At 41.6% G+C, this 16436-nt stretch overlaps 1 protein-coding gene across 2 annotated transcripts in view; it reads left to right on the top strand.

Moving 5' to 3' along the window:
- Positions 1-15825, top strand: part of sema4c (sema domain, immunoglobulin domain (Ig), transmembrane domain (TM) and short cytoplasmic domain, (semaphorin) 4C) — a 139845-nt gene extending 124020 nt beyond the window's left edge. For both annotated transcript variants that reach the window (XM_078170899.1, XM_033620314.2), the window contains exons 16-17: positions 9358-11894; positions 14579-15825. In XM_078170899.1, coding sequence (XP_078027025.1) covers positions 9358-10253 — 896 coding nt within the window. In that variant the 3' untranslated portion in view covers positions 10254-11894; positions 14579-15825. The remainder of the gene's footprint in view (positions 1-9357; positions 11895-14578) is intronic.
- The last annotated feature ends 611 nt before the right edge of the window (positions 15826-16436 follow it).

Here is a 16436-nt window from a genome sequence, read left to right as displayed (position 1 = left end):
ACTGCTTCCCTCCCTCATGATTTGCAAGTACGGCACCCTGAATCAGAGCATTTTACACAGCTTCAAAAAGAAGAATTCAAAAGCCCTCTGGTAGTTGAATGCCTCTGGGACAGACCCATTTATGGCAACCCACTGGATCCGTCACGTGCGCGAGCTGGCCGAGGCGCGGGTGCTGGAGCTAATCGCGGCCATTCAAGTCAATATAAGCTGCTCCACCAGAAGCGCCGCAGCCCTCCTAGCCGCAGCCTAGAAGCGGCTTGGCGCTCCACTCCGCTAAAAATATGGGCCAGGTCTTCATTTACCAGAGGCATTTTATATCTGGCCGATTTTTGGAGACTATGGCGGGGGAAATTAAATTATGGCGGGCCGCCATAGTCTCGTCAATGTATGGGAAACACTGGATCACTCCAACCCCTTCTTGTGCCGCTTTGATTTTTAATGATAAAATACCAAAGACAGCTTTGAGTAGCTTGATCTTCATTTCTGATCCATCACCTAATAAGTTCACCTTGACAGAGTGCCTCGAATTAGACAATAACGAGCCTCACTCTTATGCTCTTTCTGGATGTCACTTACAGGGAGTTTGGAAAAAAAAAATTCCCTCACCAAAGACATAGGGATAAACATTGTTTTGTTGGATTAATTCCCCTGGAATTACACAAAAAAATATTGTTTTTTCTTCAAACTTGGTGGAGGCGTGTAGCATGGGCCAATGCAGAACCCCTTAAAAGGGGAACTGGTTTGGATTCTTCAACCAATTATTGGTGTGGATCCGAATCACATCAAGGGGTGTGCTCTCTGTGCACCATTTTTAGTTGGGCATGAAGGGGTTAATTTCTGAACAGTGGTTAATACCTGAAAATGCTCAAGGGGTAATCACTGAATACCCTCCTGTATTTTGCAGAGGTACCCCCAGGCTATAACAGCAGAGAAAAAACTTAATCCGACAAAACAAGATTCATGAAAAAATCTGGCTTTGTCTCACGGACTCATAGAGCGGGTCATTTATCAACCAAGGGGTTAGTGGTTCAAATCCCAGCTCTGTTGTCCACATGTCAGTGTCCTTGAGCATGACACTTAACCCCCATGTTACTCCTATGGGCCAAATAGTAAATGGACTACACTTACATAGTGCTTTTTCCACCAGCTGAGGCATTCAAGCACTTTACAATGGCCTCTCATTCACCAATTCACACACACACACTCACACACCAATGGCGGGAGCTGCCATGCAAGGTGCTAACCTGCGTTACCATCTGGGCCACAGTCACCCCAAACTGATGTGTTGTGGGCTGCAGTGCACACTAGCTACCTTTGCTTTGGTTCATAATGAGATGACCATTGCAAAGTGCATAAGGTGTCTTGAAAAAGAGAGCCTACCTTTTTCAAGGGTGTCAGTTGTCAGATAATTCAATATGATTGTTGCAAAGAGAGGCTCATTCCTTAAATGGGAAGTATGGTTTTTAGCACCCTGGACCCTATTTTCCCATCTACTTTTATCTAAATGAGTGGTGGGATTTTCAATATTTGCAATTGCTCCAGGACAAAGCGAAGGACTGCAGGTCCAAAGCTTGTTTCAATGTATTCCAGTGGGGCAATTGAAAATGTCGATATGTTACATTTTCAATACAGTACACGGACTTTAACACTGTAAAACTCGTTGTTACATGAAGTAATAATACAGGAGTGGTCTCCCCTGTGTCTTCTCTAATCCTGTACCTCCACAGTTTCATGTTTTACCGTCTCTGTCTGTAGTTGTCCTTCACTTTCACTGTCTGTTGCTGTCTGCCAGCACAACCAGTGACGTCATAGACTGTCGACCGACAAGATGGCCGCACCCTAGCTAAAAAACTAATGAAAAATGTGAAACTAGACTTCAATTTTCTCCTTAATGTTTACGTTTAATGTGTTAGTTTAACTGGCTGTTGTGTGTCCTCTTTAATAAAATGTAGTGTCTGTATTCAAAGATCTGTAAGTCCTTTTATATTAAATATTTAATATTATCTTTCTCAATATTTGCTATTTAATCATGCTCATTATGTGTCAGTGATTTAAAAAACAAACAAAAAGAATGTGACGTGAGTTTTTTCTTTCTTTCAGTTGCTTTCAGGCTATTGGAGAGTTTGAGAGAAAGGTCACTGTGGTGAGTATATTTTCTATTTCGACAGAAAAAAGTGTCACTCAATACTCTCTTTTCATGGCACACCCCTGCAGAATTTTCTAATGTTGCAGACACCATCCTATTTGCGGACACCATCCTATTGACTTCTTAGGGCTCTACAGCGCAAGTATTTTATGTGTATTTGTGCCCAAAAGTAGATATGTTTTTAATTGCTGGCTGTCCCCCTCACTGACCGATGCGTCAGACTGATGAAAAAATATGATTCTGAAATATTGCAGTAACAAAAGCAATAAAATAGCAGTGATGTTGATTGGGTCCCTGGGAAATTCAATGGGTCCCCAGTTAAAAAATGTATTTCTTTCTATTTCTTATATTCTTCTGTTTCTTAAATTGTAGTGTTAAACTCCTTTGATGGTGGTATGGTATCATATGGTTATAATTAACGGATATATTCATGTATGTTCAAAATGTAGCCTATCTGAAATTAAACAAATAAAATTCCAAATCTGAAAAGGTTATTGCAAAACAACTGTCACAGTGGCATGACATACAAAATTCAAATAAAATAGCATTTTTGTAGCAACATAAATAGCACCAAAATAAATTACTAAAATTCAAATGAAAACAAAATGGTGTCTGTAGTACCAAAATAAATTATAGCTGCTGCGCAGCAATGTCAGTGCCCGGCAATTTTGGGGAAAATTAGGCAATTTGAAAGTGAAAGTTCCAAAGCTGTGACACATATGGTTGATTTGTTATGAATTTGAAATTTAGAGGCTTGCTGTAGTGCCGCCATCAGGACTATTGTCTTGTGTTCAGGGTTTCCGCGGGTCATTAAAATGCATTAAAAGTCATTAAATAGATTTTGCGAAAATTAAGGCCTTAGATGGCATTAAAAAGCACTAAATTCGATGTCCAGAGGCATTAAAAAATTAAATACACTTGATGGAAAAAAAACATTGTTATTCACGATTTATTTTGATTATATAAACATGTAATAATTTTGATCGGAAGTATAATGTGATGATTGACAGGCGGAACCCTTTAATTGGCTATTGTTTACGGTCGGTGCACGAACCTGATGCTTGGAATGCAACGTGCTGTGAGCGTGCTCATGCTGTGGCGAAAGAGCGGAGGGAATATTAGCGAAATGTCGGAAAAATGCAATAGTGGAAAGCTGACATAACCCATGGCCCGATGGCCCGGACCAATAAAATAGTATGTCGGGCAAGTTGATTGACAGGTCACAGGCCCGCTCGGCCCCTAATTATCAATAAAAGTGCTGATTTTAACACATAAACAGAACATTCTCATCACCATGACAGAGTTAACAAATAAATTGTCACCAAATAAAAACCAAAATCTTCTTGTCTGAACATCAACTAAATCAAATGAACTGAGTCAATCACTGCACGTCCCCTAAACATTAAAACATCATCAACACGAATGAGCACAGCATCGAGCAGTGGAAACGTGGGTTTATTTACTACTTTACTAAGTTCGTATCTTTAATTGTTGAAATGAAATCTGCGGTGACTGGCTTGTTGTTTTGGTAGCGGCTAAACTAGCATGTCGCGATACTGTGTACAGGGGATCACGTCTGCGCTGAGTAGATCATGGCTGGTAGCGTTCTGGCGCCGTGCCAGATCTCCGGCGTCGAGCCGGCGTATCGGCATGGCCGGCTCGCCGGAGGTCCGGCACGGCACCGGAACGCTATCAGCCATGGTAGATGCGCAGAGGGTTGAAACAGCGCTTGTCTGGTCTGCTGACAACAAGGTTTTTTTTGTTAGTTACTGTGATTTTAAACACAAGTTGTTGTTCACAATGTATCATTTTTTTATGGGAAAAATGAGGTGCGTCCCCGGGACGCATGGATAGTGAGTTTACTGCGTCCTTTCAGATTTTAATGTGTCAGGGACGCAGGACGCGTACCTAGCAACATCACCGAAATAGGCTAATTTTATAGTATCTCAAACAGTGTGTGCATTTAGAAGATTTATAGAGTTAAAAGGGGTTGAAATAATCTTCATGTCTGTGGTCTTGCATTTTTAATATCGGTTAAGATTTGAAAATCCTCTAGTGTGGCCCCAGCCTTAGTCGGCCCCTCCCCTCCCTGTTTCAGCGAGATACAGTGAATGAGCCAGCAGGTCAGTCACTCTGACAAATGTCTCTTTATTTTTAGAATGGATTCAGGAAGGAAGAGATCCAAATATACAAATCTGTGGAAAAGAGCAAAGAGAAGATGCCAGCATCAGGCTGAGAATGTTGTCAGTCCATTGTTTTTCTTTTGTCATGTTTATTAGTGTAACATGTAAAAACAACATGTAAGAGCTCTCCAAAGCCCTTCTGGCTGAAAAAATAAACAATATTCAGGTTTTGTTGGCACAAATTAAAGTCAAAGAAACAACAGATCTGTGTACAAACTCACAGCGCTAACTGACTGCGACAGTCTCGTGAGAGTTTTATTTGAGGGAGCGGGAGAGAGTCAACTGCGCTTAAAATAGAAGCTCTGCATATCTGCTGCGGATGCTCTGGAGCACCGCAGCTGTGACAGAGCCGGTGGAACCACAAACATTGATTAGAATTGAAACGTATCAGCTCCGCTGCACACGCATCTGGTGGAATTTAGGGGTTATGGGAGGAAGCAGGAGACGGTCAAAGAGGGAGATGCAGCTTTCAGCAGCTGTATCAGAAACATTAAACCGATTTATAACTTTTCAATCGGGCCATCGGCCGGTTCAAGCTACATTGAGACCGATTCATTAATCTGTGTACCGATGCCCTCACATCTTTTAAATCAAAACCGATTTTCCGATTCAAATCGGTTATTCGTTACAGCCCTAGTTGATATAATTTTTCATGTACTAGGTGTCAGGTCAATTTTCCTGTAATATCAATCTTTCACTATTATCAATCAATTCAATCAATTTTATTTATGAAGCCCAATATCACAAATCACAATTTGCCTCACAGGGCTTTACAGCATACAACATCCCTCTGTCCTTTGGACCCTCACAGCGGATAAGGAAAAACTCCCCCAAAAAAAACCCTTTAACGGGGGAAAAAAAACGGTAGAAACAACTGAGGAGGAGCCTGATAGTTGAAGGCTCTGGCTCCTGATCTACTTTTGGAGACTTTAGGGACCACGAGTAACCCTGCGTTCTCAGAGCGCAGTGTTCTGGTGGGATAATAGGGCACTATGAGCTCTCTAAGATATGACGGAGCTTGACCATTTAGAACTTTTTAAGTTAACAGTAGGATTTTAAATTCAATTCTGGATTTTACAGGGAGCCAGTGCAGAGAAGCTAAAACAGGAGAAATATGATCTTGTTTCTTAGTTCTTGATAGTACACGTGCTGCTGCATTCTGAATTAGCTGGAGAGTTTTTAAGGACTTACTAGAGCTACCTGATAATAGAGAGTTACAGTAATCCAGCCTAGAGGTAACAAAAGCGTGGACCAATTTTTCTGCATCTTTTCGGGTCAGGATAGGCCTAATTTTCGCAATATTACGCATATGAAAAAATGCAGTCCGTGAGGTTTGTTTTAAATGAGAATTAAAAGACAAATCTTGATCAAATCTCCGAGGTTTCTTACGGTAGTGGTAGAGGCCAGAGCAATGCCATCTAGAGAAACTGTGTCATCAGATAAAGAGTCTCTGGGTTGTTTGGGGCCAAGAACAATAACTTCAGTTTTGTCTGAATTTAACATCAGGAAATTGGTGCTCATCCAGGTTTTTATGTCTTTAAGGCAGGTATGGAGTTTAGTTAATTGATTACTTTCTTCTGGCTTCATCAATAAATACAACTGTGTATCATCCGCATAACAATGGAAATTTATAGAGTGATTTCTAATGATGTTGCCTAAAGGAAGCATATATAGAATAAATAGGATTGGTCCGAGCACAGAACCTTGCGGAACTCCAAAACAAACTTTGGTACGTACGGATGATTCATTATGAACGTCAACAAACTGAAAACGATCAGATAAATAAGATTTAAACCAGCTTAGTACAGAACCTTTTAGGCCAATTAAGTGATCCAGTCTCTGCAGTAGAATTTGATGGTCAATTGTGTCAAACGCAGCACTAAGATCTAATAAAACAAGTACAGAGACAAGTCCTTTGTCTGAAGCAATCAGAAGGTCATTTGTAATTTTAACTAGTGCTGTCTCAGTGCTATGATGCACTCTAAATCCTGACTGAAATTCCTCAAATAAATTATTATCATGGAGAAAATCACACAGCTGGTCTGCGACTACTTTCTCAAGGATCTTTGAAAGAAAGGGGAGATTAGGTATTGGTCTATAGTTGGCTAACACCTCTGGATCCAGGGTGGGATTTTTTAGTAGAGGTTTAATTACAGCTACCTTAAAAGACTGTGGTACATAGCCTGTTAATAAGGATATATTATATGAGTGTTAACTAAAGGAAAGACCTCCTTAAGTAGCCTAGTTGGGATGGGGTCTAAGAGACACGTTGATGATTTAGATGAAGAAATCACTGCGGTCAATTCTTGAAGAGAAATTGGGGAGAAGCAATCTAAATATATATTAGGTCTTACATCTGTGTTTGAGGTTAGATAGGTAGGCCTACCATCTGAGGGCAGGAGGTCATGAATTTTGCCTCTAATAGTTAGAATTTTGTCATTAAAAAAGCTCATAAAATCATTACTGCTAAGGGCTAAAGGAATACAAGGCTCAATAGAGCTCTGACTCTCAGTCAGCCTGGCTACAGTGCTGAAAAGAAACCTGGGGTTGTTCTTGTTTTCTTCTATTAATGCTGAGTAATAGTTTGCTCTGGCATTGCGGAGGCCCCTCTTATAAGTATTGAGACTGTCTGTCCAGATTAAACGAGATTCTTCCAGTTTGGTCAATCGCCAATTCCTTTCAAATTTTCACGATATTTGTTTTAACTTACGGGTTTGAGAGTTATACCAAGGAGCGAACTTTCTTTGCTTTGTTAACTTCATTTTAAGAGGAGCTACAGAGTCGAGTGTTGTTCGCAGCGAGCCTACGGCGCTATCGACAAGATGATCAATTCGGGAGAGGTTAAAGTCGGTATGGGAAACCTCTGTTACTGAAGGACTTGGTATTGAATGACAGCGCAGTGGGTGGTGTTGGTGCAGCGGACTCCTCCGTCAGCGCCTCTCCCTCCCGCTGTGTCCCTCTCTGGCCCGGCTCGTGCGTAAGCCATCTCCGCCCGAACGGGATTTGCCGTGATATACAACATTATTGATAGTATTAATTATTAATGATATTTGAATGGTCCAATTTAGGTTCAAACTTATAAAAAAATAAATATATTTGAATATATTTCTAACTTCGATTTTTTTTTTTGACAGCCCTAACACACGTTTACTGCTGATCTATTCGCACGGGATAAGTATTACCTGAGGTAATTGTCCTGGACCCTTTTACAGAAGGTAAAAGTCGCGGTAATCTTTACTGACATCGTGCGGTAATGATTACTGACATGGCACATTCGGACGGGACTAAAATCTCTGGTAATTATTACTTTACCCCTCGTCCCTATGTAAAACTAATCCCGTCCGAACAGGGCTTTAGTCTATTCCTATTTCATATTGCATGCAGTTTGGGCCTTTTCTGTCTGTCTCCGTGTCTTAAACCTTATCTGGCCCACAAGGTCAGCATATGTGAAGTAGTTTCTCTCTGTGTACGCAAAGGCGTTATCTGTTTCTCTGGCATAAGTACTTCCACTCTGTATGTCAATTTGTCTCTCATTCGCCCGGGAGCTGGGGTTCCAGGGTCTGAATGCTTGATAATTTATTTCAAAGAAAATAAACGCCCGAAGGACAGCTCTCTGTGTTTTTCATGATCACCACGAATTATTGCCATTACACAGGCATTTGACTGGTGAGCCAAAAATATAATTTTAGACCCTGCATTGGCTGTTTAAAGCAAAGTCTTAGAAACTTTTGTTTGTTTGTATGATAGTGTGACGTGTGTTGCAGTAAAAGATTATCTAACATGACTTTTTCTATTTTACAGGGGGGTGAAGCAGCAGACCAAACTGCAGAAAGCCAGGACTAGGCCTGTGTTTCTCCATCTATGTTACTTCCTGTATGTTTCTGTGTGTTCCTGTTGCAGTGTTCCTCCATCTATGTTACTTCCTGTATGTTTCTGTATGTTCTAGTTGCAGTGTTCCTCCATCTATGTTACTTCCTGTAAGTTTCTGTATGTTCCTGTATGTTCCTTAGCAGAAAGTGTTCCTGTTTGCTCTCCTTTTTTTTCTCCTTTTTTTTTTTTTTTTTTTTTCCTCATAGTTTCCAATAAATCGGACAAATGTCAATGTTGACAGAATTTTTTTCTCTCTGGTTTTTCAGTGAGTATGTGATGGTGACACTTTAAATGTATTGGTATTGATGTAAATGGTATTGTTAAAAAAATTCTAGGAACATTCACTGATTGTTTTAATTTCCTAGGAGCGGGAACAGAATCACATTTGTTTTATAATTTTCATGAAGGGAACATTAAACAGAAAACATTGTGGTAACCTTCCTATAATGTTCAGTTAACCTTGGGAACGTCAGGAAAACTTGCTGTTTATAATTGTGTTTAAAACATTCAAACATTTTGGCAACCGTCCTATAATATTCAACTTACTTTCCCAGAACATTCTGGGAACATCAAAATAACCTTCTGGTTATGTTAGGAAAACTTGCTGTTTTAACTTGGAAGGAACGTTTGAGGGAGAACATTCTGGTAACTTTCTTAAAACATTAAATTAACCTTACCAAAACATTCTGGCAACATCAAAATATCCTTCTGGTAACGTCAGGAAAACTTGCCGTTTTAACTTGGAAGGAACGTTTGAGGGGAGACATTTTGGTAACCTTCTTACAACGTTCAATTAACCTTCCAAGAATGGTTAGGGAACATCAAAATAACCTTCTGGTTACGTCAGGAAAACTTGCCGTTTTAACTTGGAAGGAACGTTTGAGGGTAGACGTTTTGGTAACCTTCTTATAACGCTCAATTAACCTTCCAAGAACGTTGTGGGAACATCTAAATAACCTTCTGGTTACGTCAGGAAAACTTGCCGTTTATACCAGTATATTACGTTGTGTTGCAACGTTCAAAAAACGTTCCTACAACTTAAAACAAACGTTCCCAGAATGTTGGGGAACCAAAATTTGTTAGCTGCAGAGGAATATGAATTATTATGGATGACACTTAACCACCTCTCTTTTCTACTCTTCTCCTTTTCCTCTGCAGAGCACTCCCGTCTGAGGAACGTCACAGTGGTGGTTGGCTCTGACATGGTGCTGCCTTGCCAGCTGGTCTCCAATCTTGCTCAGCCCTGCTGGGTTCTTAACGAACGTGAGCTCCAGCTGGGTGACCCAGAGGCAGGAGGGCCCCGCTTCGACCGGACCCTCAAGGCCCTTGTCGTCCCTGAGGCAGGCCAGATGCAAGCAGGCCGCTATATCTGCTACTCTGAGGAGCAGGGCGTCAAGTTTCAGACAGAGCGCTACCAGGTGGCCGTAGTAGCCAGCGCCCCAGTCTTTATGGAGGCCCGGGCTCCAGACAGCAGCATGGGGCTCTTCTGGGTGCTCGTCATCACCCTTGGAGCAGCATGCCTGTTGCTCCTTGTAGCAGCTCTTTACTTGCGCAGGAGGCTGAAGCTGGCGCTGGGAAAGGGAGCCGACATGAAGCCTCTTGAAAGCACCTTGGTCTACCCCATCACCCTGCCCAAGGAGCCACCCACTTTTGTGCCCAGCAAGATGCCCAGCGATGAGGATCGTTTCTGGGAGACAGGCGCCAACTACTACTACTCGGATGGCTCGCTGAAAATCGTTCCCGGTCACGCCCTGGGGCCCAGCAGCGTCAGCAGCACGGCGTCACCCAGCGCCATTCCCGGCCAGCCCATCCACTCCCCAAGCCGTCTCAGCCTCACCAATATTCGAGGCTCGGGTAGCAACGGCTATATCCGCCTCAACCTGAGCACAGCAGGGGAGGAGAGGGCTAGCGGGGCTGGTGCTGGGGGCGGCGGGTTGGGAGGCCTGGGCATGAGCGGGAACGACTACTCAAGCCCCTTCAAGGAAGAGCTGAGACGCACTCTGCAGCAGAGAAGCGTGCTGCCCGATGCCAACCCCGAGGAGTCGTCCGTCTAGGCCTGTCCTCCTCTGTCTCCGTTCCCTGAGTTGGAAAAAACAAAAACAACCAACCTACCTCCCTCCTTTTGAGGATGCCTGCTCTCTCTCTCTCTTTAAGTGACACGCTGTCAATTCCCCATGCTCTCTCTCTCTCTCGCTCTGCCAATGCCTGTTTGGCTCACTGTTGACATTTATAGCACACAGCATGTTAAATATACACACTCATACACTGTGTTCGCCAACATGCACTCGTATAATTACTATGTTCTGGGCAACATGCAGTCATGGTTGTGGCTTTTTTCTGCTTCCACTGTGCAATCGCCATTTGTGTAAATTGTGTATTTAAAAAGGCTGAACGCAGAGAAGAACACCTCAAGCATGGAAATCAAACAAATGGCGTTACACGTTCTCTGAAGGGCACATTTCTTTTAACGTTGAGTGGACCAAGAGGCTTTTAGCCCTTGTGCTGAAACAAGCTGACGAACGGGCAAGCGCAACTGACTGGAAATATTGAACTGATACTCTGTCCTTCTGTTCCTCTGAGACTTTTTCAGCTTGCTGCACTTAAAAAGTGGAAGCCCGTCTTCCCTTTTTTGTATTTGTGAGCCAAGAGCATGAGAGCGGTATAAAAAGACTAATTAATCTCGAAGCAAGACGACAATCACGTCCCCGTAGCAGGAGCTCTGCGAGGGACGAAGAGGAGAGGAGAGAGAGCGAGAGACAAAGAGAGAGGAAATTAAATGGAAAATGAAGTGAATTGGAGTGAAAGACGCAAGGGGGAGTTTTGAATGAAGGACAATCTCTCAAGACTTTCTCTGCTCGATTTGTATTTTTTCTTTTCTCCCACGTTGTATTTACCCCCAGAGAAAGTCCTTGATCCCTTCCAATTTCATTTGTTGTGATGGTTGGTTTGAATTAAGACATTTCTTGTTGTTCTTTTTCTACGTCTTACTGACTACAGCAGTGTTCGTTATCAAGTGACTCCCCTCTGTGAATGACAATGTGAGGGTAAGCGCTTACATTCCTCGCTCAGCCCTGCAAGGTGACCTTCAAACACACCTTCAAGTCCAATATACTACAAGTGCACTCCAGACGACATTTATTAGAGTCAAAGTGTGTAACAGATATGTGTTTTGGCTGAGCCCTTTTGGACGTTTGTTCATCGCTGCAGAAAGAAAAAGGCTATTTGCATTCAGCTCTTAGCAGCGGAACAATAACTGCACACTTAATTCCAAATTGAAGCTGACGTGAAGACATTAGGCATGGAGAATGTAGTTGAACCCTCACTGTTGCGACCGCTGGATGTCTCAATAAGTGCTTTATATCTTATGTGTATGGCGAGGGTGGGAACTTGCACTGCCAAGAAGGAAACTACCCTCTCCCACACAAACACACACTTACTCACAGTCCTCTGAATGCCAACCATCCTGGACCATAGTGTGTTTGTGACACCCTTAAACCCCAACAAACCCCTCCCTCTTACCGATGCCCAGAGACTGACCCGGGGCTACTGTGGACTTATACAGAGGAAGAGCACTGTAAAACACAACAACACAAAAAGATGACACACACAGTGTTGATGGAAGATTGGACAGACAGACTGATTGCTGCCGTGCTGACAAACTGCTGGCTCCATCAGTGAAAGTAAATCAGTGAAAGGTATTGTTCCACTTAATTAAATTCATGCAAACAGATTCAAGCAAAGTCCCAACCTTTAATGATTTCCAATTTAGCTTTTTGGCTGCTCAGTGTAGTGTTAAGAATTATTTAGTTTATTTATCTGGCTGTCCCTTTGCTCGACTTATCACTAAAGGAAATGCGCTTATTTGCTTTCTTACTAAGGATTAGGTTAGAAGATCGATACCACTCTCATATTTGTCTGTTAAGTATGAAGCTACAGCCAGGAGACAGTTAGCTAAACTAGCATAGAAACTGAAAGCAGGCAAAAGAGTGAGCCTGGCTCTTTCCAAAGGTCTGGAAGCTCACTAAATAACCTGCTACATCTTGTTTGTATATCTAAAAACAAAGTTGTGAACCCCATAAAGTCACTACCCTTGGCCAAGAAGTTGTCTGGCATATCGACCCCACGTCAAACTGCATTTTACACTTTAGTTTCTGTACAGATTAATCAAAGGAGATATAACGTGTTAATTATGCCTCATTACCACTGCATGGTTCTGCTGACCTGTGATATCAGGTGCTTTCCTCAATTGTGTTTTCCACTGCAGGCAATATCCAATTTAGGCAGGATTCTTAACCGATTGTCATAGCAACATTGCAGAAATTGCCATGACATCATCCTCGGCTCCATACATTCTGTGTTGCTCCATCCAGCTCTCACTGGATCCTTTTATCTGCAACCAAACAGAGGTTTTGCCATTTTTAAATATTTGGTTTGAGTAAATGAAAAAACAAATTTGCTGTTCCTTGTTTTACTAGTGACGATTCTCTGTGACCAATCAGTGGTCTCCAGAGTGTTAATTCCACCTTCCGGTATCACCTCAGCTCACTTGAGCCATGTTTCCACTGAACACTTTCAGTATAGTACGCTTAACATGTGCGTAACTTGTACCAACCTGTACCTAAACCCTAGATCTGTTTTGCGTTTCCACCACAGACAATACTCTTAAATATAGGCGGGGTTGTTAAGGGATAGTAATAGCCCGTCACTGCTCTGTACAGCTCTTGCTGTATTTCCTCTTCACAAACGATCCAAGGGAACGTCTACACTTCGCTGACTGTCCGTGCCGGAAACGAAAATGATAAACAGGCGGCCGTGTTAAGTCTGTCACAATTGACCAAGCAACAGACCACAGTGTTTCTGGCTCCAACTTTTTATTATCTGATCAGTGTGTAGTACCTCGGCAGAGGGGCGATGGAAAAAACGGGACCAAATGGAGTATTTCTATTGATACCAAACACAACTTTTGACATTGAAAATGCAAAAATAATTCTTCTAATGTTTAATCTTACTGAACTAAACTGAATCGGACTGATTGGTGGAAATGAGGCTTTGGGACCTCAATTGAGGTGGTACCAGAAAAAGTATTAGGTACTATCCACAACTGTTGCCAATGGAAGACCAAAAAAAGAGCAAGTCAGGAATAACCAAACTGTACCATGCAGGGGAATGAAGCTTTAGTGACTTTAAGATATGCTAGCAGGTGGATTTTTTTCACTACCGCACAAAATCAGGCTAGTTGATTGCCCCTGTTGTCAGTCTTTGTGCTTAGCTACGCTTACTGGCCCCAGATGTAGCGGACAGGCATGCAAGTGGTATCAATCTTCTCATCTACCTCTCAGCAAGAAAACAAAAATGTGTTGCCCAAAAATTTCTCAAAATATCAAACGTTTAAATGATGAGACAATACAAACTACCATTGTTTGATCCGTGCCTCTATTGTTTAAGGTAACACCACGTGTTACCTTGAAAGAGTGCTTGCAGAGAGTAGCATTATCCACAGTTAGAAGACTGATCTTGTTCTAATAATATAAAGTGGCATTATTACACTATATTGCCTATAGACTTAAAAAATGAAATGCCATAAGAGAGCTACCAGAGCTATTTCGAAACAGAATGTATTCATTAAGTTCAGTACAGTAACATCAGCGTTAACATTTAGCTCAAAGCACTGCTGTGCTGAAGTACAGCCTCACAGAGCTGCTAGCATGGCTGTAGCCTCCCAGTTATATTACATCATATGTTCTGCACCATTTGACCAGTCTACTTTTCATCAGAGGCTGTCCTTGTGCACACTTTTATTGAGGTCTTGAGGGGACAGGTGCATCAGGAAAGCTACTTTCATGGAAAATGATAAGAAAAGGAGCCAGACTGCCCGAAGCCTGAAGCTTGCGACTAGAAGATTTTATAAACGAGAAAAAGTTTCAGTCTGACAAGGATCAAAAGAAGTTGACCTTAGGAAGACCTTTGTGGGACTGAAATTGTCTGTTTAATAACAGTGTTCTACTTGCAAGATTCAGACAGTACGGGACCTTTTCATAAAAATCTCAGACTCAAACTGACAGATGACAAAATATTATTAGTTTCACAGTTGCTGCAAATTCTCATATACCCTCAGATATTATTTTTATAAGTCACCTTCACTGATTCGGTATGGTGTAATGAAGTGGTAGCATGAAGTACCAGACTAAATCGTCTAATCCTCCAACAGGCCAGTCTGACCAGAGTGTGCTTTGTTCCATGGTGATGTAACACTGTCCTAAAAAATATAACCTACTTTCTGATCTAATTTCAAGGAACTTTGAAAAACAGCAAACACCACATCTGTTTGTTGTTACTAACTTTATGTTATTTTGTCCTCTCTCTGTGCTTTGTCCACCAGGGTTGGCTTTTGTTTTCGGGACGTGTCTGTCGGGACCGGAGGAGCACAGCGAGAAGGAAGGGGAGGACAAAGACACCTTGTTTTGCCCCCACTGTGTACAGAGCGCTGAGAGAGATGTAGAATATCAAAATGATCCTGAGGTTGAAGAGGTACTCAGCCATCAGCACTCCATCCTAGTGTTGCATGATCCTCTGCAAGTGGACTGAACATCTTTGATATGATTCATCCTTGTACAAGTGCATCATTTTCAACGGTCATTTTTGGACTTTTACGGACACTAATATTGTGGAACAACAATGCTCTCTTTAGAAAAAAAAAGAAAGAAAACAAAATATGTATGATTTTATGGTTCAAGGGTTGTACAGGAATTCATGGCTGCATTTCAACATGTTTACTTTTTCTGTGCCTCTTCACCTTTTTGGATAAGCCAAAGTAGACTGCAGTTGCTTTTGTTCTTGTTGAAATACTTAAATTAATTTTATTTGATTCCAGATCGATATTTAAGTCTCAGCAGTCCGTCCACTTTGCTACAATGAGCTGATGTCTGCAACCTTTCTGCATATTTTATCCACAGCTAAATTTCCCCTCGAGCAAAAGGGCTTGAGGCTGATGGACTTCCTGTTTGCTTCCTGTTTATATGTCAGTAGTGATCTGCTGGACCCAGTTCTTTATCCCCTCGCCGAATGAAAGGCTGAGTAACGTACCAAACCATTATTTAATTTGTCAGCCCCTTAAAACCAAATAAGTATCTGTGATTGAAAGCAGATCAGTGACAGAATGTGCCCACTTTATATTACTACATCCCCTGAAGCGGATACCTAAAACATGAGCTCTTTACACTGGTACTTGGTTATGTCTTAATATATTTCTAATTTTACAATTAGGCATTTTATTTAACACGTTGCAACGACTAAAAAGATTAAAAGAATAAAGGTCAAGCTTGAAAAAAAAAATGCATGTGTAACGTACTTCGGTTCTTCTGACACATTTGTTTGCTCATAATATTTTCTCTCACACAAGGCTTTAAGTTCTGCTGTTTTCTCGCATTATTATTTGTATTGTTCTATTATCACCCTGAGTTTATTTGGCCCCATTTTGGCTTGTCTGTAATTGATCTTTTATGTTTGTTTTTAAAATATGTTAAGTAACTTATTTCACTTGTACAAACGTGTTGATATTTATTATCATTGTACATATGTCCTTATTTTTTATATGTGTACATATACACAAATAAAAATAGAGATATACTCGAGGTGTGTGATTGTGTTTCTTTAAGAGGAACTCCTCCGATTGTACACTTAAAGGTCAGTTTACTAGGAAGGACTACTCAGCCTGTGAAAACAGATGTATGATGTTTTAAGGGGTTCTGGAGAAGCTTCTCAGTCTGACGCAGAGTTATTATAGTTTATAGTGTTCTCCCAGTGTCAGCGTGGGTTCTCTCCGGGTACTCCGGCTTCCTCCCACAGTCCAAAGACATGCAGGTTAATTGGTGACTAAATTGTCTGTAGGTGTGAATGTGAGTGTGAATGGTTGTCTCTCTATGTGTCAGCCCTGTGATAGTCTGGCGACCTATTCAGGGTGTACCCTGCCTCTCGCCCAATGTCAGCTGGGATAGGCTCCAGCCCCCCCGCGACCCTCAAGAGGATGAAGCGGTTAGAAGATGGATGGATGGATGAATTCAGCTTAGTTTTTTTTTAGTTATAGTTTAGTTTTTAGACTATTTTATAGTATTTATTTATGTGGGGTAGCTGTAAGGGGAAAGATTGAAGAAGTTAAGAATGAGCATTGCAATAGAAACAACACTTTTTGAAGGTTACTGACTCACTCAAGTAGATATCTTAGTCTCAATAAACATGCA

Source organism: Epinephelus lanceolatus, chromosome 9 (genome assembly GCF_041903045.1).
Source record: "Epinephelus lanceolatus isolate andai-2023 chromosome 9, ASM4190304v1, whole genome shotgun sequence".
Lineage (NCBI taxonomy): Eukaryota > Metazoa > Chordata > Actinopteri > Perciformes > Serranidae > Epinephelus > Epinephelus lanceolatus.
The sequence above is the reverse complement of the archived record's forward strand: the minus strand, read 5'-3'. Positions and strand labels throughout refer to the sequence as shown.